Consider the following 22,877-nt stretch of genomic DNA (forward strand, 5'->3'; position numbering starts at 1 on the left):
AGCAGCAGCGGTAGTCCCACTTCCTGGTTGGCTTCCTGAAAGCCTCTCGGCAGGGGGCTCAGGGAAGTGGGTCTAAAGGTGCAGACAAGAGCGACTCCAGGTCCAACGGAGGGGGCGGCGGGCCAGAGGATCCCGGAGGGCACAGGCGTTAAGGACGGAGTTATGGTCCATAATTACAATAAAAGTTTGGGGATCTGAAAGCTTTAAGGAGCTGAGCTGCAGGGCAAAGGCTAAGGACCAGACTCGGGGAAAGTGCAAGTTAGTTGCAAGGTAGCAGGAGACTGTGAAGGGGGCTCGCGTGGAGAGCAGGGGACTGCGGATCTGGAAGGGGGCAGGTAGAGAGGAAGGCAGCCTGGCAGAGCGAGGCACACGGGTCAGTCGGAGCTCTGCGGTGGCCGCCGGAGGGGAGGGGGCCGCGGGGAGGGGCGGAGGAAGAGCCCGGGGAAAGGTGTAGCCGAGGGGAGTTCCGGATCTGGAGCTGGAAAGGGCAGGCAGCTGAGAGGGCGGTAGCCGTAGCGGTAGGGGTGGGGGAAAGAGGAGGAGGAGAGCCGGAGGAGGGGGAAGGAGGGAGGGGAGAGCGGTGGCGGCGGCTGCGCCGGGCTGTGAGTCTCTCGCCGCCAGAGGAAGATGAGGCTGAAGATTGGGTTCATCTTACGCAGTTTGCTGGTGGTGGGAAGCTTCCTGGGGCTAGTGGTCCTCTGGTCTTCCCTGACCCCGCGGCCGGACGACCCAAGCCCGCTGAGCAGGATGAGGGTGAGTGACCCGCCCGGCCCCCTCCGGCGGCAGCGACCGGCAACTTGTTTTGTTTGCCCGCGTGTGGAGGGAGCAGGGGGCGGCGGGGTCGCGGCACGGCGTGGGCACCGCAGCTCCGCAGGTGGTGCTGGCGCAGCGCGGGCCGAGGGGGTGCCGAGCCCCGCGCACCCCGACCTCCCTGGCCGCCGCCGGCCCGCCCCCTCGCCGCCCCTTCCTCCGCTCTTCCCCGCCCCGGGCTCCGCCGCCGACACCCGCGCTGCCGCGGCAGCGGCTCGGGCGGCCGCTCTCCACGCCGGGACTGCGGGCGGAGCGGGCGGAGAGCCGGGTCCGGGGGGCTGCGGCCGCCCGGCGTCCCACTCTGGGGGGCCGGGACCGCAGCGCTCACGGCCCGGGGACGCGGGGTTGGTCCAGGCTGCGGCCTGTGGCGCGTGCAGGCCTGAAGGAGGCGAGATACCGATGCCGCCACCGCTGGTCCGGTGGACCAGGCCCCTTGGTCCAGCCTCCCCTCCCGCAGCCGCCCGTCTGGGGGTGTTCGCAGCCCCACGCTCCCCCGGCCCGCCCGCCGGGGAGTGGGAGGGCGATGGCGCCCCGCCTCCGGCTCTTACGGAGAGCGCGCCTCCCCCTCAACTCTGGCGGCGGGGAGTCGGGGTGCGATGCGCGGCTGAGGCCTCGCCCGGACCGCCGGTCCCCCTCGCGTCCCTGGGCGAGGGAGGGGCGGTTGGCCGGAGATGGCGGAGGGGCGTCCCCGCCCCGCCCCGCCCGCCGCCCCCAGCCCTCAGCGCCTGGGGAAGCCCATGCTCTGGCAGGGCTCGGGCGCTGTCCGGGGGAAGAGGAGCAGTTCCTCTTCCTTGGCTGCGGCAGGGCTGCTTGGGCCGGAAAACTAACTTGTGTCGGCGCCCGGCCGCCCCGCGCCGGCTGCCGGCTCGCTCAGGCCGACGCCGAGGGGAGCGGCGGCGTGGAGCTCGCGGCGGCTCCGCTGGGAAGCATTTGTCTGCCGCCCAGGGCGCGAGTGTTAGCGCTGACATTCCTTGGATTTGGAGGGTTTAGTCAGGCGCCTCGGAACATTAGTTACCCGGAGCCGCGCCGCGCGGGGAAGGGACCGCGGCCACTGCGGGTTCCCTGACCCTGCAGCGGGCGGCGCGCACCGTCCTCGCCCCCGACCCTGACCTGCTTCTCCCGGGATGAACCGTTGCACCCCCTGCTTCCTCCTCCCCGCTGGGACAGCCAACTGGGCCGGCTGCCAGTGGGGGTAGGAGAGGGTATGAGGGGCTCACGACCGCCTAGGCGGCGGGGCTGCAGGAGGAGTCGAGTCGCTGTCTCTGTTGTAAAGTGCTTTTTGCAAATGTGATCAGCATCCCTTCTAAGTCATGTTTATTTAACTTTCCTTCTGGAAAGTTAGCATCAGGAAGTTGGGCAAAAAGGCTTGTGGCGTCCTTTCAAGAGTAAGAATCGTAGGAGGAGATCCCATTATCAGCTCTTTGCCTATATCATGAGATTAGATGTAATCTGGAAGTTTGAGTATTTGAAGTCTCTACAGCAGTGGAATCCCTTTGTAATATCTGGGATAGATTCCCATCTAAGTCATCTAAATTGATGGTAATAAAAAGTATCAGTTTTCCTTTTCAGTACATTTGCGGTTTTAAGCTTCTCAGCTCATGGAGTGATGGTGATTTTTTAATAATTTTGCTCTGAATATGACTTATTGACAAAGGATAACTGAATATTGCAATTGAGGATATTTGTTTTAAGTCATCAAATGGCTTTTTACATGTAGCTAGAAATGTTTAACCCCGTATTTTCTGTTAGAGAAACTGACGAAAAACTGACAAAACTAGCTAGGTTCAGAATGTCCCGCCCTTCTGATGATCTTTTAAAGAGGTGGCGGAACATCAGCATCACTTGCCAACTCGTGGAACATTTTATTAGTGCAAATAAAGGATGGGCCATAATGCCCATTTCAATACTATATGGTGATGGTAAAGAAGGTGATGATATCTTGATTTTTTGTTTGTTTCAGTGTACTTGATAAAGTTTCTCAGTGGATCCAGTGTAATTTCTGTCATTTGTCAAAAACAAAAGTTAGATTTTAAAGACTTAACATAATTAACATTAAGAAGAATGCTTAGGTATCAGAAGAGCAAGAAAGACCGTTTTATTGGCTTCCCAGGTAAATAGTAATACAAGCAATTTAAAGTGTAGCTTATAAATAATAAGAGCATAAATAAGGGATTATTGTCTTCCTTTAATAAAGACTAACCTAGGAGTTTTTAAGGTACAGTGCTAGAAGGACAAATCCTGTAGGGAGGATTCTGACTCCTGAGTTTCTCCTCCCCCTTGTGGTTCTTTTACTTCGATGATTATTGCATATATTCCACCCATTGTGAGATCTCTGCTTCTCTTTAATGCTGATCTACACATGGACTTTTTTGGATCCCTTTAAATAGCCTAAACGATACAGTTTACCAGGTATGGGTTCTGCCTCTACTCCAGCAAGCTTGTACCTGTGGCTCCATTCACCCTGTGCCACTTTTTGTCTTGAACTATGAATATTTCAGACACTAAATTCTGTTACAGCCTTGACAACTTGGGATGGTCCTTCCTCATCTGCACTATTTCCTTGTTTTAGGTCTGTCCACCTGTGGAGTCAAGACAAAAGAAACATGTTTCTTATTTCCTTCCCATCTCTGGGCCTCTTGCCCTTTCTCTGAAGTGAATGATGTGAAAAATGACCTTACATTTCCAATCATATTCTGTTGTGTGATTTTAAATATTGATTTATTTGAACATTTTTGAGTGCCAATTATGTACCAGGCATGGTACTAGTTGTTAAGGAAGTACTCCTTGTCCTTAATCTCATGGATCTCGTAAAAACCACACAGCAATCAAACCTCGATAAATATATAAATAAAAATTGTGCTACTGCTTTCATAGTGAAAACCATAGGGGGCAAGAAAATGGAGGAATTTGGTCATAAAAGCCTTACTTGAAGAAATGACTGTTAGCAGTAGCAAATCCATACAGGTCTGAAGCAACTCGATTCTTACCTCCTGTGGGAAAGAATTTATTGGAGGGGCATAAGGCAGAGTGAGAGACCGAGGCAAATTTTTGAGCAGGAATGAGAGTATTAAAAAGCTTTAGAGCAGGAACGGAAGGAAGTACACTTTGAAGAGGGCCATGTGGGCTACTTGAGAAATCCAAGTACCTCGTCTGACCCTGGACTTGGGGTTTTATACATTGACATGATTCCAGGGTTTGCGTTTCTTCTCCCGTGATTCTTCCCTTGGGGTGGGCTGTCTGCATGCGCAGTGGCCTGCCAGCAGTGGGGAGGGGCTGCATGCAGTGTGTTTACTGAAGTTTTACTCATGCTCACTTGAGGCATTTTTCCCTTACAATTTGAGCCTTCCTAGAGGAAGGGCATATACTAGTTAAAAGCTGCCATTTTGCCTATTAGTGCACATGCTGGAGCCCACTTGCCCAACTCCTGAGATCTTAGTGGGAACCTGCTGATAACCAGCTTTAGGTGTTTTCCATCTAATGGGAGACTGCCTTTCCATGGTGTTGGCACAACCAATTATTATTTTAGAGAGACAGTTTAACAACTGCCTGACCATCACCTGATGGCCGCCTGACATTCCTGATGGTGGGGGGCCTTTCCTGCCCTGCTCATGTCTGCCTAGCTGCCTACTCTGACTTTTGAGGCGAAATCTGAACATTTCAAGACAAGTAGTTAATCTGAAAGTGGGTGGCAACATTCTTGGGAAGGAGCATTTGGGCAAAGGTCCTGAGGCAGGAGGTAGCATGAGTGAAATAGTGAGAAACTAGGAGATAAATACTGTTGGAACGTGGAGAGTGACAAGTAGAATGATGCCACACAGGAAAGCATGGGTCTCGTAGTCCATGCTAAGGAGGAGATCTTAAGTGCAGTGAGAAGCCATTGAAAGATTTAAGTAGAGAAGAGTGGATTTGTGTTTTGAAAAGATCACTCTGGCTGCCTACAGAAAGTATGTATTTGTCTATAGAACAGGTAGCAGAAGTCCTGGTGGGGGTCGTCATTATTCAGGTGGGACATAATCCTTGCTTAGATTGGCAGGGTGGTGGTAGAGATAGAAAAAAATAAATTGATTCAAGAGCTCGTTAAGATGCAAAGGCATCAAGATTTAGCTACTGGATATGGTAGTGAAGGTGTCAGGAGGCCTAGGATGATAGATTATTTGTTCCATTATGGAAAGTTCTCAAAGCAAAATGTATACCTTCTTGTATTGTATTTTATGATTATGGGAAGTTTTTTTTTTTAGTGTTTGTCCTCTGGATATTTTAAGGTCAGCATTTATTAAGATTATCTGTTTGGACTTGCAAAGCACAGAAAGTTCCTTTAAGTAAATAAATTGTGTCTCAGACTAACACCATTTATCCCAGGTTTTAGCCCTGAGTGACTGTCTACAGTTGACTCATAAGCCTCTGAAAATAAAGGTTTTTAAAGGAAATGTTGACAGATCCATTAAAACAGCAGTCCCCCACCTTTTTAGCACCAGGGACTGGTTTTGTCAAAGACAATTATTCCACAGACTGGGGGAGTTGGGTTGGGTGGGGGATGGTTTGGGGATGAAACTGTTCCACCTCAGATCATTAGGCATTAGATTCTCATAAGGAGTGCACAACCCGGATCCCCTGCATGCAGTTCACAATAGGGTTTATGCTCCTGTGAGAACCTAATACCACCACTGATCTGACAGGAGGCGGATCTCAGGCGGTAATGCTCACTTGCCAGCCCACTACTCACCTGCTGTGCGGCCTGGTTCCTAACAGGCCATGGACTGGTACCTGTCCATGACCCGGGGTTGGGGACCCCTGCATTAAAACATTCAGTACTGGTGAGAAGCTGTTTGTAAACTAATGAGTCTCTGGATATGCAAATACAACTTTAGTAAAGTCATTAATGCCACTTAGGTTCAGGGTGTACGTAATAGGACTAATTCAGGAACTACTAGGCCAAGAGGTTTTATGTGATAGGCAAGCTAACAGGTTTGAAAGGAATATAGCTTAAATGAGGATTAGCAGCTGAATTGATTACCCTGGCAGTCAAGTTCCACCTTACCAAAGCCATTTTATCTCAGTGATGATCAGTTGTAAGCTGAAAAATTCTGCCCTTGAACATGAGATTGTACTTCAAATGGAAGCTCTGTTTATGCTATTAGGGATGGAGCTATCACTTAGTGAAAGTGTAGTGTCTTAAGTGGTCACTCTTCTCTCAGTTTCCCAGGCTATACACCTTAGGATTGGTTTTTGTTTCCTTTGCTGTTTTCAGTGTCCCATCCCCCTTCTCCCGCCACACATAATAATGATTAAAAATCTCACATGACCAAGTCTGAGAAGTTTGGGGTTTATAGACTTCCTGAAATTAATGCAGAACTTTTGCATACATCTACATTTTTTTCTAGGTTGATAATCAGAAGCTTTCATGTTTCCTAAAGTGTCCTCTAAACCATACAAGGCTTCCAACCACTGACCATGTGCCCTTTGAAGGCAGGGTTCATGTTTCCTGTTTGTTGAGTATTTCCTCCATCTTCCCTGGTGCTAATTTTATGGAAGACACATATTAAATGTTTTTCAAAGAAACTAAGGTAGATCCATTTATGTCTCCCACATAGGTCTGAACATTTCGGGAATGTTTGGTGAATTCCTAAGAATTGCTGTATTTAAAACTTCTGTGGAAATGTTTTCCATCCAGTGGTCTATGTGAGGTCAGGCATCAGCCCTGTTACCACCTGCTTGCCCCTCCTCCGTCCCCATCCTCCCCTCCCTAAGACCTCATGAAGAATACTGATAACACCTGAAGTGGGAGTTCCTGCTCTCACAGTCTAGTTGGGGGTGGGGAGAGCTATTCCTTAATCCAGTAGCAATGTAAAGAAATAATATAAGAACTGTCATAAGGATATGTTTCATCAGTAGTCAAACCAGTAGGTGGAGAAGGCTTAAAATGGCCTTTGGGGAATGCACAATTATTAGTAAAGAGAGAATGAAAACTGTTGAACAGCAGTCTATTTTGTGACTTAGGCTGGTTGCATGGGATGGGAGATAACGTGTAAGATACGATTTGGGTTTCTGTATAAAGTGTGTTAGACAAAAGTAAATTGGAGAAAGAGGAAGAGAGAAAATAATTCATGAATGAAAAGCAAAATTCTGAGCTTGAGCCATCTGTAAACAGAATATGTGGAAATTCTAACTTGAGTTATTAAAAAAGTTGGTCAGCAAGACTTGAGTAGCTATTGAATGAAGGAAAATGACTGTGATTATTTAGCTCCTAACTAGATAATTGTCTTTGTTCATATTTTGAATTTCGATTCTCATTCCTGAAGAATGAATGTACAATCTGAAAAGTAACTAAATTAAGGATTTCAGTAATAACAGCAACAATAATAGTTTACATATATTGAATCCTTTCTTTGGGCCTAATAAATATTCTACAGGTATTTGGTTGTTTATTTGTAACAACCACCCTCTATTGCAAGTCCGATGGAATCCCGACTTTATAGATGAGACTGTCGTGGTATAGAGAGGTGAACTCTTTGTCCAAGTTTGTTCACTTAATTAATTGTAGAGCCAGGATTCAATCTTAGGTGTTCTAACTTCAGAGCTGTGCTCTCTGATCTTGCACTACAGTTTTTAACAACACAGACAAGTACACATGGACTACATTGAAAGGTGGATATGTAGACGCTAGCTGGGTAATTTCAGATAAACACTGAAGACAATATAGATGGTCCCTGACTTACCATGATTCAGCTTACGATTTTTGACTTTTCAATGGGTTTATTGGTGTGTAACCCTGTCATAAGTCTGAGCACATCTGGACTTAAGATGTCTTATGATTCTTCAAGTTTACGGTGGGTTTGTTGCAGGCTGTAACCCCTGGTAAGCTGAGGAGCATCTGTACATGGTAATATGAAAAAGAATGGGAGGCAGGTGCGGTGGTTCACACTTGTAATCCCAGCGCTTTGGGAGGCCTAGGCAGGCGAATCACTTGAGGTCCGGAGGTTGAGACCAGCCTGGCCAACATGGTGAAACCCCGTCTCTACTAAAAATACAAAAACTAGCCAGGCACGGTAGCACGCCCCTGTAATCCCAGCTACTCAGGAGGCTGAGGCAGGAGAATTGCTTGAAGCCAGGAGGCAGAGGTTGCAGTAAGTGGAGCTTGCACCACTGCACTCCAGCCTGGGCAACAGAGCGAGACTGCATCTCAAAAAAAAAAAAAAAAATTAAAAACAAAAAAAAAAGAGAATGGGGTGGAAGGGACCACTCAGGGAATGTCAGGGAAGGTGATGGCCAGAGCAGAGACTTCAGGAGTAAGTGTAAGACTATCATGCAAATCTGGGGGAAAGAGCATTCCAGGCAGAGGGAACAGAAGTGCAAAATTCCTGAGGTTGGAATGAGGCTGGTGTGTTTGAAACCAGTGTGGCTGGAGTTTGTTGAGTTTGGAGGGAGTACAGTATGGGATGAGCTTAAAGATGTAGTCAGGACTCAGATGATGGGGGTGTGTGGCTCCCGTGGTCTGTTATTAGGGTGATTATTTGTTTTAGTTTACATTTGCTGCCCGTTAGCCATTATTATCCTTTCACTCTCAGAAGTGTCCTGGGTTGGATGGTAAATTATATGGATGTCTTGCTTAAAATGTATGTTCCTAGATAAATAAAATGAGTAATAACCCTTTTTGGCCACAGTTTGTGGGCCAGATGCACAAGTAAACAATTGTGGTGGGTAAGACAAAAACTGTGTTAAGTCCACTGAGTCCTGTGGGATCACAGAGAAAGGAGCATCTAGTGTATGGAGCTGGATGCTGTCAGAGAGCTTGTCTTATAAAAAGACATGCTGGAGAGATGAGGACAGAGGAGACTGTGTGCAACAGCATAAATGACTGTGACCAATCCTGGGGACTACATGGCTGAAAATTGGGTTGGAGGGGGTGGAATGGAAGAGAGGACCCTAGAAAGATAAATAGAATCTGCGCCATGAAAGACTTTGAATGGTCAGAGCTGGGCTATAAGGAATAATCTGGAAACAGTGCAAGCTAGATTTCAGTGAGGAGAAAATTATGTCCGAGACATCACAAAGCTTAAACTAAGGAGAAGGACCTAGAAACTGAATACAGAGGAAGAGATTACGGAAGTGTAATAGAATTGCCCAGTGGGAGGAGGAATCATTCTTGATGGTAAAGGAAAGGATGTTGATGCCTTTAGAAGGAATACAGCTGTCCAAAGCACTGGCTCTCAAACTTCTTTAGGCTTCGGAATCACCTAGAGGGTGTGAGAAAACGGATTACTTGGCCCCATCCCCAGAATTTCTGATTGAGTAGATTTAGGGTATAGCAGATAATTTGCATTTCTAACTAGTTCCTGGGGATGCTGGTGCTGCTGATCCAGGGATCATGCTTTGAGGAGTGCCAGTCTAGAGGTTATATAGATTTAGGGGCTGCAAAATGAAAATGAAAAATTTGGTTTGGTTTGGCATATAATATTTTATAGGCCACAGGTCAGTCAAGTGAAGGTGTCTTAACCAGGTAGATGGAGCTCAGAATGGAATCGGAAGTGGATGCATTTCATTGGCCAGAGGGTGGTGTCTGAAGCCCAGGGAGCAGATTGGTAAGTTAAAGGAGCCTGTGTGGATGGAGGAGAAAAATGTGTATATTAAGAAAGAAACATGGAAAATGCCTTCTTTTAGGCTCTAGGAGGTTGGTGGGGAGAGAAGAAAGAAGGCATAGACTGGAGTAAAATGACTTAGACAATATTGCCTAACCTTGAGCAAAAATAATTTCTTTAAGGGCAGGGCCATCAACAAATTCAAATGTTACAATATTTGAGAACTGATTAGAATGAAAGCTGAAACAAGTGGCTGTGGAAGCATCACCTGCCTGCTAAGCTAACCAGTAGTACTTCGGTCTAGAGAGGGACTACAGCAGCATCATCATTAGCATCTCAGTAAATATTGTGGCCCAGGAAAACTGGTTCAGATGATAAAGAAGTTCAGGTCATGAAGAGTCATCTTCACTATGGGAAAAATACAAATAGAGAAAAAGGTTTATTAGAGAACTGTAACTATCAAAGAGGAACTTAACCCATTTTTGGTTATATCTGGGCTACCATAACTTTATGTGCCTTTCCACCTCTCCCTACCCACAACTCTGTGTGTGTGTGTGTGCGCACGCGTGTGCGCGCAGACACCTATGTATATATATTTTAGTTGTGATCATATATAATACTATATAAGATAGATATTGCAACACATATTAGTCATTTTTTTACTCATGTCTGAAATCCAGTGATTTGAAAAGCTGTGACTAGAAAACCAATTTAATATTTAAAGTTGGAAAATAAATTTTATTCTGAGAACATTAGGCAATTTTTAGTTTTTAGTACATTAATTTGACTGAAGGGTATTAAACAGAATAGCAAAACTATGCTATTCTCAGCGTAGAGAAAATGTATGTTCAGCATTTCAGTACTCTTAGTTTTTAAAAATGAGGTTTATCATTAAATTATAGTTCAGCCTTGTGATCCTGAAAGCAACACTGAGACAACATGAACTGCAGTCACCTAGGGCCTATGTCGTTTTGGAGAGGGAAGAGCTAACTTTCAGTTGCTTCATTTGCTAAGAATCCTGAATATTTCAAAATGAGAAATGTTCTCATTTCTGCACCATTATAAATTCCCTTCTGGGCTCCCCAGCCTTCGAAGCATTTTCAAGCGTCACTCTCAAGGAGCATTTAAACATGCCAACAGGGAGACCTGATTCACTTCACTGAATACAAGAACTGGTACACTGAAACTTGAGGAAAAATTTAACTTTACATCATCTAATTAGGTTTATAGAATTGGTGCAGAGCAGCCTGGTTTCCCAAATCTAGAAGGTACAATTAACTACAGTATTATATCAATACCAACTAGTCTGCGAATAGGCTTCTAAACAATAGGAATCTGTTATTACCAAGAATATTTTAAACTGGATAAGTTAAAATTAAGTCACATACTATCGGAAACCATTCTGTATGAGAATAGAGTAGATGACCTAGTCATTTTTTAATTTTAATTTTTACCAATTCCCTGGGTTTAGGAATACATCTGAGCCTCAAGAGGTATGCTACTGTCTTCGGTAGTAAACTTAACATGCTCAATGATTATCTGGCTTCAGTGTAATTTTGGCATTTGTAGTTACCTTTATGAAATTATTTTTTATGCGTAGCTGTTTACTATGAAAACTGTATTCACTGGTAAAGCTATGCTTCCTATGAAAACTGTGTATTCGCTGGTATCTTATAAAAAGAAATAGTATTATTTATTATGTAAGTATATCTTAAACAGGCAGTAACTGAGAAATTGCCAAAACTTTTTTGGAGGGAATTCACTCTTATCAGAAGTTGGGTATGTCAGCATTTTTTATTTATTGAACTGTTTGTATTAATAATTCTCCTTTAACTTTTGGTTTTCCTTTTAATAGAAACATCAGCAAGGTGTGGTGGCTCATGCTTATAATCCTAGCATTTTGGGAGCCTGAGCCTGGAGGATTGCTTGAGGCTAGAAGCCTGGGCAATATAGCAAGACCTTGTCGCTTATAAAACAAACAAACCAAACCTGATAAGATATTCTTTAATGTGAGCAAGGTTTGCAAGTAGCTTTTACAACTGTGCAAATGCCTAACTCCTTCTACAAGTGGAACCCTTGATTTACAACCAACCCATTGATTCTAGTTATTAAAGTGAAACAATAGTTTCAATTCCTAATGTAGTATGAAGAGACCCCTTTGAACCGTTTCACAGAATTTTAAGAATTAACACTTGTAGAGAAGTGATATCATGACAACATCAATGTAGTATCTTTATGTGTCTGTGAGAATTTGGTTTTTAAGAAATATATTCCTTAGAAAGCCTAAATAGAAAACAAAACAAAAAAAAGAACAGTAAGGTACAGTTGTACATTGCAAAAAAGAAGTCCTTAAGTCATGATGCGTGAAGTTCTCTAGAAGTTCTTGTCAGTAGTTACTGCTGTACTTCAAATTTTTTATTCTGTAGATTTGAAGTAAATATTTTATATACTTTTTATTAACATTTATTATTGCAAAAATAGTTCCCTTACAACCCTAGTATAAATTAAAACTATCAGTATACTTAAGTGAGTCATGCAAGTGTCATTTTGCCAGGATATATAAAAGATATCTGAGTAATATTTAGAAGTGGAAAATGTGAAAATAGCATCATTATAGGAAGATTCCAGTTCTGTTTAGATTTATAGTTTATGGTCATTTATATAAACATTTTAAAAATGACTTAGGAACAGTCTAATTAGGTTAAGTCAATTAAGTTTTTTTTTTTGCTTGATTGTTTAATGCTCTTATGAAAAACACATATTTGTGAAAGACATTATTTGCCTAGAAAAATTTACCATGCAATATATTTCATCATATTGGAGTTCCTTTTTTTTTTTTGAAATGGAGTTTCACTGTTGTCACCCAGGCCGGAGTGCAATAGCACAATCTCGACTCACTGCAACCTCCGCTTCCCAGGTTCAAGCTATTCTCCTGCCTCAGCCTCCCGAGTAGCTGGGATTACAGGCGCCCACTACCATGCCCGGCTAATTTTTGTATTTTTAGTAGAGATGGGGTTTCACCATGTTGGCCAGGCTGGTCTCGAACTTCTGACCTCAGGTGATCTGCCTGCCTTGGTCTCCCAAAGTGCTGGGATTACAGGCGTGAGCCACTGCACCTGCCCAGTTCTTTGTTAATAAAAGCCTGTGTACCTGGAAGTCAAAGGTATACTTTGCATAGCCATTTCAAAACTTGTCTTAGGTATTTTCTAAAATGTTTGTCTCATTGGATACAGGTTTTGATTGTGCTTACTTGAGAAGACTTAAATCTTTACCCTTCTCCTGGTAGTTTTCTTCTGGCAGTTCAGTATTTTGCCATGCAATTTTTATTAGACAATTTGATCATTGTGTTTCTTATTGCCTAATCCAACAGATTTAATCTTTTAATCTCAAATACAGCAAGGTGTGCTGTGCCTTTACAATCTGTTTGCAGAGTTTTACATCTTCGTTTGAAAGGAAGTGTTTAAACACTCCTTTTCAAAAATCTGCTAGTTCTAGCTAGGATGATTTAAAATGAATTTTAAAAATCCATTAGATTTTTGGCAAATAAGCTCTCAATTATGGTACAGAATAAATGACTACAAAGTGCTTTTTAGAGTAATGGAATAGAAATGACTGAAATTTTATTACTTGTGGTACACATGCAGATTTTTCTACTGTGGTAGATGTTCTTAAACTAAAAGATTACTGTCAAGATTGGAAATTTTTATCACTTAAAATATATAATTATATTCGAACATTTAAGCGAAAGATTGCTGGAATGGGGATATACAGGCCTGCAGTTTCGTTAACTGTTGCTCCCTGTGTGATGGCCTCGGAGGAAATTCTAAGTCCAGTGTTCGTCAAAGAAGCTGGAGAATGTTTTTCCATTTTAGTGATCAATGAAAATAAATTTGCTTACAGTCCAGGGAGATCATGGTAGTAGAGAAAAAAATACTTTAGCAAATAATTTTCTAAAATTCTCTATTCTAAAAATGTACCAAGAGAGGATGATTTTTAAATACCTTGGTATTTTAAAGAAATACATTTTCTGTATGAAATTAAGATAACTCTATTCCTCTTCTTATAGCTAACATTTAGACTCTAAATCATGGCACATGTAACACTTCTATTTTAAAATAAATGTAGGGTACGTAAAAGCACAGTTGTTAACTTTGAAAATTTTGAAGAGTGGAATCACCTACAAACATAATAGAGCTGAAATACCATGCCTTTTCCCAGGTCCTGCTGTTTGCTTAGCCTGAGAAAGGAACTGCCGGTATCATCCAAGTATTGGTCAAAATACGTATATACTGTATGGTCATTCTCAGATTATTTTTCCCAGTGTCCTGTTTGAAAATCTGAGGAAGTTTTTAATGAATGTGGCTTCGTCTTACTTTCCATTAATTATGACTGCAAGAAGAGTACAGCCACTCTTGTTTGATCAGCCTATACACTATGACTAATGGAAAGCGAATCACAGCCAGAGAGTCTAATAGTTTCACAGTGGTAAAATCATGTTTTGTAAGAAGCAGTTACCATCCTTGACTCCTGCTCTGTTAACTGGTAACAGTAAGATAAAAGTAAATGTTAAAATCTTTCTTATACGTTGGCAAAAATCACTTCCTAAAGATAAATGAATGGCTTGAAACATTTATTTGCATCTACTTCTTTAGCTTAAGTGACAGGTACTTATGTTTAAAAATAACGTGTCTTGTGTAATGATTTATGACTTCAAAGGGCTGATAAATGTAGAAAGAATAACTAAAAGGAATTTGTAAGTGTCAGTTAAGGAATAGATGCTTTTTTAAATATAGAAAATTAGAAAACTTAAGATAACAGCAAAAGTAATACACATTTTTTCAGTATTTTTGTTTTCTGGTGAATTAAGATACTTTTCCTACTATTCCTTTAATTCTTTTTAAAAATAACTACAATCTATTTTTTTCTCCCTTGGGAGAGTGGATTCCTTTCTCTGATTATGAGGCCTGGAATTTGAGTGATTCATTGGTCAGTTTCTTTTGGGTTCCAGTGGGTGCTAAAAGTAAGAATGATTCTTTTAAGGATAAAAAATGTCAGTTGTATATTTTATAGAATGCAGGTAGCTAGAAAAAGTAAACTTGCCATGTGGGCACACTCTGAATGATGAGGCTAGCAGGTTACTCATAATACACACACACACACACACACACACACACACACACACACTGAATGATGAGGCTAGCAGGTTACTCATAATACACACACACACACACACACACACACACACACACACACCCCCCCGTGTTGCCCCTGAATGATGAGGCTAGCAGGTTACTCATAATACACACACACACACACACACTCTGAATGATGAGGCTAGCAGGTTACTCATAATACACACACACACACACACACACACACACACACAGAATGATGAGGCTAGCAGGTCACTCATAATACATACACACACACACACACACACACACACACACCCACACCCCGTGTTGCCCCTGAATGATGAGGCTAGCAGGTTACTCATAATACACAGACACAACAGCGTGTTACCTCTGAATGATGAGGCTAGTAGGTTACTCATAATACACACACAAACACATACACACACACACACACACACACACACAGAGCTTTTTCTCTATGTATCTGATTCTTTTAAAGATAACCAAACCTTTGAATGATGAGGCTAGCAGGTTACTCATAATACACGCACACACACACACAGACACACACACTGCTTTTTCTCTATGTACCTGATACTTTTAAATTAAAGATAACCAAACCTTTGAATGGTGAGGCTAGCATAGCAGGTTACTCATAATCCACACATGTAAACACACACACACACACCGCCCCCCCCCACACACACACTGCTTTTTCTCTGTGTACTTGATACTTTTTAATTAAAGGTAAAAGGTAACCGAACCTTTAACTCTTGAGCCAGTGATAATGAGAAAATAAAATTTCATTTCTAAAATTAGAGATAATGGAACTTTAAAAAAAATGTGTTCTCTGTGTCATCTCTGTGCACCCCCCCCCCACTGTTCCTCTCACATGCTGCACTTTTTTTTTTTTTTGAGCTGCATTAAGAGGCTGTTATATCCTTTGAGATACCACAGGTCTTGAGAGGGATGAATGATGAAAATTAAAGATCAGTGATTGAGCAGGAATGGGAGAAAGATTAGGGATTGGGTTTTCTGGCACAAGGCTCCTTTCTGTCAAAGGACTGCAAATTTTCCTGGGTTGATGTGGGCTTAATTTAAAATTGCTTTATATATGCAGTGATGAAAATCAAATCAAATTTAAATTACTATATGGAACATCTTCCTGATAATGTAAAAAAAACTGATTTAGGAGAGGGTTTTCGGTACTTTGAAATATTAATATTCTGAAAGTTGAACACTGATGTTTCAATCTGCTTCACTCCATCCCCATTACTTCTTGTCAGCTGTCTATGAGCATTGGGCCACTTGCCACAGTTTTACATGATAACCATATTGAAGTGGTAAAAAAGATCAGAACATATACAGTGCCTTCTTAAGTCAGGTTCCTGATTTATTTCTGGTACTTTCCATTTAGATACATATTGATTTACCTAATTTCTTAAATCCATGGACCAGTACTGATATTCCTGTTTGTCTTTATTTAGGATTTTACATGTGTATGTTAAAAAATACATTGGTAACAGCTGACTGACAACCAAAAAAGTAAAAAAGCAAAACAAAAATCACCATGCTTTAACAGGTTTGTCATGAAGCAAAATGCATGAGAAATTTGATCTGTTTCAGTTTGCTTGTTATCAGTCAGAAATCACCTTTGCCTTGCCCAGAGAAGACTCAGGTTCATTGAATTCTCTTCACCACTCTGTGAAAGTGTATAGCAGCATGGACAGCACATGTTAGGTATATGTACAGAGTAAATGGTGCACTGGGTGGCATTTGGAATCTTGAAAGGACAGTGTCTCTTAGATGCTTAACTTACTACTGGGAGTGAAGAAGATCAATGATTCTCAAAAAAAAAAAAAGTGGAAAAATTCCTTGTGGGGAAAAGAAGCTAGGATAATTTAGGGTTTTAATTATTATCATACTTGATTGAGAGAAATCCCTTATTCTTAAAATAATACAGGTACTGCATTTCTTATTTTATAATACTGTTTAAATGCTTCCTGTCCCAGGCAGTATAATGAATTAAAATGTAGTAGATATTTAGCACAAGCAAAAAGGACCTATAGTTTAGGAATACTAAATTCAGAACTTTGTATTGTAACAAGTTACCAGGAAGTAGTGGGGGTTAAATCTGTGCTGCTGGGAAAGTGCGTTTTTTTTTTTTTTTTTTTAATTTCCTTGTATACACGTTAGAGTCTACAGTTTGTATGAACCGTGTGCTAGTCAAGAAAGAGATAAATAAGCATTTTTTAGGTTCAAGAGATTTAGCAATGTTACGGTTTTGGGATAAGCTGCTATCCTAGTGATGTCTTCTTGTCACTGTCTGATTGAGATTTTTAAAAACTCAAACACATCCTTAATCAATTTGAAAGATTCCTAGGGAAATTACATTCAACTTGATTATGGTATTCCTTATGAGAGCTTGGGCATGGGGCAAGGAGAGTGAACTTTAAGGTGTGGGAAGAAGATAAGTATGTGCCACATAAAAGGAGGAGGGGCCTGCTATATAGTACAAGGTCATGGCTTAAGCCAATCATTTGTCTTGGGGTTGGGGAGTCGGAAGGATGAGTGGGTCTATTTAAAAAAAAAATTGAGTTGATAACCATGAACATTAATCCTTATGAATACTAAATGTTCTAGAGAAATTATATTCATGTGTAATTTTCCTTAGTGTGTAACATATAGCTCCCCAAGGACAAGGTGGCAGCTGGCGGATTAAAAATAAAAGCTGACATCATTATATAGTAGAAGTACACATGGACTCTGACATGGGTTAAAATGCTGGTGCAATCACTGTTAATAGCGTTAGTGAGCTTGGCCGAGTGATTTACTTTCTGAGAGCTTCCTTTTCCTCATCTGTAAAGTAGACATAAAATCAACTTCATAGCAATGTTCTTGTGCTTCCTTTAGATACGTTTATCAGAGCTTCTATGGCAGGGTTTAACTTGCACTTTTATGCATACTGTTTTTCCTTCCTTCTGTTCCTTCTTCTTGGATGAGCACCATAATTTGTACATAGTTTCAAGAGTGCTTTAAAAATGAAAATACTTAAGTTCTGCAAACTTCTTATGAATTCATTATTTTGAATTATAAGTGAAGGAGGGCTGAATATTGTCTTTTCTCCTGGACTTTTAGACTTTTGCCTTAAAAGTTATATCCTTAAATGAACCAGTGTTCTCAAATGGGGAAAGAGGAAAATATTATTGTTTACTTACTTTTTTTTTTTTTTTTTTCAGATGGAGTCTTGCTTTGTTACCAGGCTGGAGTGCTGTGGTGCAATCTTGGCTCACTGCAATCTCCAACTCCCTGGTTCAAGCGATTCTCCTGCCTTACCCTCCCGAGTAGCTGGTATTACAGGTGCATACCACCATGCCCAGCTAATTCTTTTATATTTTTAGTAGAGAGGTGGTTTTGCCATGTTGGCCAGGATGGTCTCGATCTCCTGACCTCGTGATCCACCTGCCTCGGCCTCCCAAAGTGCTGGGATTACAGGTGTGAGCCACCGCACCTGGCCTACTTACTTTTAAAATACATTTACACTAAGAAAAAAAGAATGTATGTTCATTGTAGAAAATATTACAAAGTTAAAGCAAGTAAGAAACAAAATTATCTACAACCCATCCTATCCAAAGATAATTATCATTAGCTATTTGGTGTATTTCTTGCCTAAATATATGTACTATACATAGACATAGTCCACAGTATAAATAAACTCTGTGGATTGCTTTTTTAATTTCACTGTAGAAATATTTTAATTGTTTTTAGGATATGTATAGATTTGTAATTTTTTTTTTAACCATCTGGTCATTTTAGTATTGAGACGGTTTAAGGAAAGAGGACATTAGGAAAAAAAAACCTGTGTGCTGGGAATTAGAGATCTGAAATTGTCATATACACCACATTTGCAAAATGTTTTCACCTGCCCTTGAAAAAAAACCAAGGCATGATTTTGAATTTTATAAGATGGTCTATTAAGATGGCTGAAACTTGGAGTGCTTTCTGGCAAAACCAGCAATTAAATGAAGAGAAACAGAAGCCATCACTAGAAGAGCAACTATTTTGTGGCAGTTACTTATTTCACTATCTCTTCTCTATTCTTTACCCCAACATAGTTCATAACTTAAAGTTGTGGACTTTAAAGCACTCTAAAGCTTTTAAACTTCTGCCTAGTGAGTTAGTATTAAGAAATTTAAGTCACTGCCATGGGGTTAAATATGAGGTTTAATAAAAATATTGGTTTCTTAATTTTGTTTATTAGTCTTACTCCTATAGTCTGTGTGTCGTGAAGCATAATTTCTCTCTTCTTTCTCCTGATGCAACTCAGCCACTCCAGGATTTTCTCATTTTCCTTCATATTATGAATATGTAAAAATTAAAACAATACCTTTTCTTTTAGTCATTGCATAATTGGACTACATGTATTTCACTCTGAGGTTATAGGGCTCTTCTTTTCTATGTCTTTGCATCTTAAATACATACAGACATTATGCATTTATTTATAATACAACAAGTCAGCACAGTCACTCCTCACCCATGTGGGGAGCCAAATTCCAGTCTGAAAATTGAGCATCAAATACTAATAAGTAACTTGTACTGAACTCTTAGGTATGTTTACATTCTTAATTTAATCTTCTGACATTTTACAGTTGAGGAAATTTGTGGCTTAGAGAAGTTAAATTACCTTGCCCAAGGTCACTTGGTCTTGTGGGTAACAACTAGAGTTCAAACCTAGGCTGACTGCAGAGCCTACCTTTTCAGGTGGGATTCAGTACCACCAAGTAGCACTTTCTGAACTGTGTTCTATGAACCAAGGTGTATTAGCAGGCATTACTTTAAAAAGGAGTTTTGGGCCAGTAAGGTTGATAAGTGTTGCATATTGTATCACCCCCTCAGAGATTTCACAGCGTACATTGGTATGTTAAAAGCTTTGAAAAGTACTATTGAAAATTAACTTCAGCATTTTAGCACATCTTTCACAAACTGACCTGGTCACTGATCCAGTTTTTAAAGAACATCTAGTTTTCTTTAAAGAACTTTAGTGTCCTGAGAGAAGAGAAACCACTGTGGACAGATGGACCTGTCTTCAGGGGAAGAATCTGGCTGCCTCAGCTCGCTGAATTCTGCCTTGAGGCCTTCCTTACGTGTTCATGTGCAGCATGCTATCATCCAGCTGTGTAAATCTTACCATCCTTCAAGGTCAGTTCAGGATCTACCTGTTCTCTGAAGATTTTCCTGACCACTTGAGTCCACACCGATATATCAGACCTCAGCAAAATTCCTCATTATGTACCTGATTATGACTGATGGTAATGCTCTTTAGCATGTGGCTGTTTCCTCAGTTGGTTCCTAAACTCCTCAACAGCAGACACACCCTACTTTATACTATTCCCCTGTCCGCTGCTGAGTAGTCCCTGGCCTTACTGCCCTCGAGGGAGAGGTTAAAGTGTTCCAGTGGTTTTTGTTTGGTTTACAAATACTCATTGTCTCCCTGGTCATGAACCCTCCTGAGACCTGCAGTTCATTCTTAATCCTCAAACTTGAGGTGCTCATGTGATCATCTTACACTCATATCAGCACTTATGCTCCCCATATTGTTTCCTATCTGAACACATCTCACTGATCTTGTGGTTATTTATCAAAAAAGATTTCTGTTTACAGTGTATTTCACAATTACAGAAAAATTCTACTGATAGTTAAAATAGGTTTCCTAGAACAACCCCTGCTTGGCAGTCACCTCCATCTTGCTACATTGCCACAGAGCGTGATGAATCTGCTAAGTATTTTGTTTAGGAATTTCTTTTATGCAGGGAACCCCAACATAAGTGGTTCCTTGACTCTAGTTATGAGTCAAATGGTTTTAAGTATAACCCATATTAGATTTCTATTCATATAGAAATAGATGTCCAGTGTATGAATTATGTTTCAGTTATTGGAAACTCATTTCATATCATGGAAATATCAAAATAGTTCCCCCAAATCAAATATACTTCCAAGAACATTTTGCAAGCACTAGAGCCATATTGTGTCTATTAGTTGGATAAATTTTTCTGCATAGGCAAGATTGAATGAAGTGCTTTAAAATATTAGTCTAATAAAAGTATGCACCGAAAACACCACCTTTTCTTTTGGCAACTCCCTGCAGTAGTCATGGATATTCTTCCCTTGCTCCAAGGGAATTCTGTGTACAAAATTAACATTATCTATCTTCAACATTTTTACTCCATATTCAGTGTTCATGAATGGCTCTGGAAGTCTTTGAATGGTACCTGCTGGGAAACATTATTTCTACCACTATCCCAATCTTAATGGAAATACATAAAGGCTGAACGATAGATTCAACTCTCAGCTGGTTCTATTGACTCTGCGTGAACTTTAAGGGATAGTAAATATTTGAAGTTTATGTTAATTAAAATATAGATTTGGCTACTGTAACAGCAATCCAAAATGTTAGTTTTTCTTTTTTTCTCTTACATAAATACCCAAACTGATAATGGCAAAATAGACTTCATAGTCTTTTATGGTACTGTTAGGGATCCACGCCCCTTTTCTCTTGTTACTCTGTCATTCCTGGAGAGTTGCTTTCATCTACGTGGTCTGAGATTTTACTACCATGTCCACATTGCAGCAGTAGGAAGGAAGGAAACAGAAGGGATTTGCTTCTTCATCTGTACGTATCACTTTCAGTATCTTTATTCTAGGTGGCCATGTGCATAGCTAAGAATGGTTTTAGTGAGTGGGTAACTAATGAGATAGAAAGGGAGAAAGGACATTGGGAGGAATCGTAGTCTTTGCTACGAGGTAATACCGTATAATTTTTTAAATGATAAGTTGTGTAAGTAAGGGTCAAAAGTCACTTGTAGCTGACTTTCATTTGTTCCACCTTCTCCTTGCCTAGCACAGTTAGCATGGTCTTGGTATCTAGTGTAAATCTGATCTTATCCAAACATAAATTTGTTACTTTTTATATTACTTGGTTAACTGTTGATTTCAAGTCTCTTTTCAGACTTGTCTCCCAAGTTCACATGAATAGGGCCAGGCTTTAAGTTTTTTTTAGTGCATTCATTATTACCAAGCAGTGCTTTTTAACATTAGTGTTCAGTAAGTTTATTGAACATTGGGTTATGATGATTTATTGAAATTCTACATTTATTGCTTTGCTTGGTTGTTAATAGATTCAATGTCTCTTGTCTTTTTTCTGCCAACTGAAATAATCCCTACTCCACGTATGTGAGCTGTATCCTGTATCAGAAATGTAGAGGAGGCATGGAATTGGCAAAGATTTGTTACCAAAAATCACTATCAGACCCCATTGCTGTTGGCAGTCAGGGAACCATGGAAAAGATTATGGGTCATGGAAGGTTATAAGCAAAAGTCTGTGGATTTGCATGGCAGCATTGAGAGGTAGGTCTTACAGTGGGCAAGTTGTATTGGAGGACTGAAAAAAACAAAATGGAAATATTAAGGAAACACACAGATAGTGATTCCAAGAAGAACTAGCACCTATAGGGCTAAGGCAATAAAAGGAAGAGGTTGGGTTTATCAAAATTTGGAAGCTCACAAAAGCGCCTGGCAAGTTGGGGTTCAGATCTCTGGGGGGTGGGATGGGGGAGTACTTGGCTGGCTGGCTGCCTGTTGTGTCTCTAGAAAATAATGGGGCTGGTTTGGGGAGAAGGAGTAGGGTTGAGTAAATGCTGGGACCTCTCCAATTACCATGGTGAGTTGCCTTTATGCAGTGAGCAGAAGGATGTAAGTCTCTTCCGCCAGCCTTTCTGCTTCTGTCTAGTGTCCCCTGTTTGGTAAAGCCTAATGGGAAGGCTGTTGGCAAGAAATTTTTGCAAAGTTCTAGAGCCAGATTCACAAAGCAAAATATAGAAAGGTGGGTTTGGAACTGAAAGATAATAATCACTGGCACAGTAGTGGATATAAAGTCTTCCTTTGGAAAGTTCAGCTGAAAGATATTGTGCCAAACAGTACTGTGACAGAAATTAGAGGTGGATCTGGGCCAGACGGTATGTACAAGATTGAGTACAAGAGTGGTCTACTCAGTCTTGAGGAGTGTCTTGCACATATACCAAAGTCACTTTTACGTGAGAAAGCATGCTTTCTATGGCAGTCTAGAGTTTCCTTTCTTTCCTTAGAAATCCATTGTGAATCTATTATTCATGAGTTTCCATGACGCTTTGTTGAATTTGTTTGTTTTTAGTTTCTGTGACTCATCGAAAAACTACTTAGTGGGTTTTTTTAGGTGTCTTTTGTTATACTGGACTTTGAGGAAACAAAGGTGTCTAAGATATAATCTCTGTTCTCAGGTAAGCCACACCCTGGTTTGTGGTAGAAGGTGAATGTGAAGACA

The 22,877-nt window shown here is 41.1% G+C and overlaps 1 protein-coding gene across 2 annotated transcripts in view; it reads left to right on the forward strand.

Moving 5' to 3' along the window:
* Nucleotides 1–419: 419 nt before the first annotated feature.
* Nucleotides 420–22,877, forward strand: part of GALNT7 (polypeptide N-acetylgalactosaminyltransferase 7) — a 149,404-nt gene continuing 126,946 nt past the window's right edge. Inside the window, exon 1 of one of the 2 annotated variants that reach the window (XM_054484103.2) lies at nt 420–753. In XM_054484103.2, the coding sequence (XP_054340078.1) occupies nt 628–753 (126 nt within the window). In that variant the 5' untranslated portion in view covers nt 420–627. The remainder of the gene's footprint in view (nt 754–22,877) is intronic. The other variant, XM_054484106.2, reaches the window with a different exon arrangement.

Source organism: Pongo pygmaeus, chromosome 3 (genome assembly GCF_028885625.2).
Source record: "Pongo pygmaeus isolate AG05252 chromosome 3, NHGRI_mPonPyg2-v2.0_pri, whole genome shotgun sequence".
Lineage (NCBI taxonomy): Eukaryota > Metazoa > Chordata > Mammalia > Primates > Hominidae > Pongo > Pongo pygmaeus.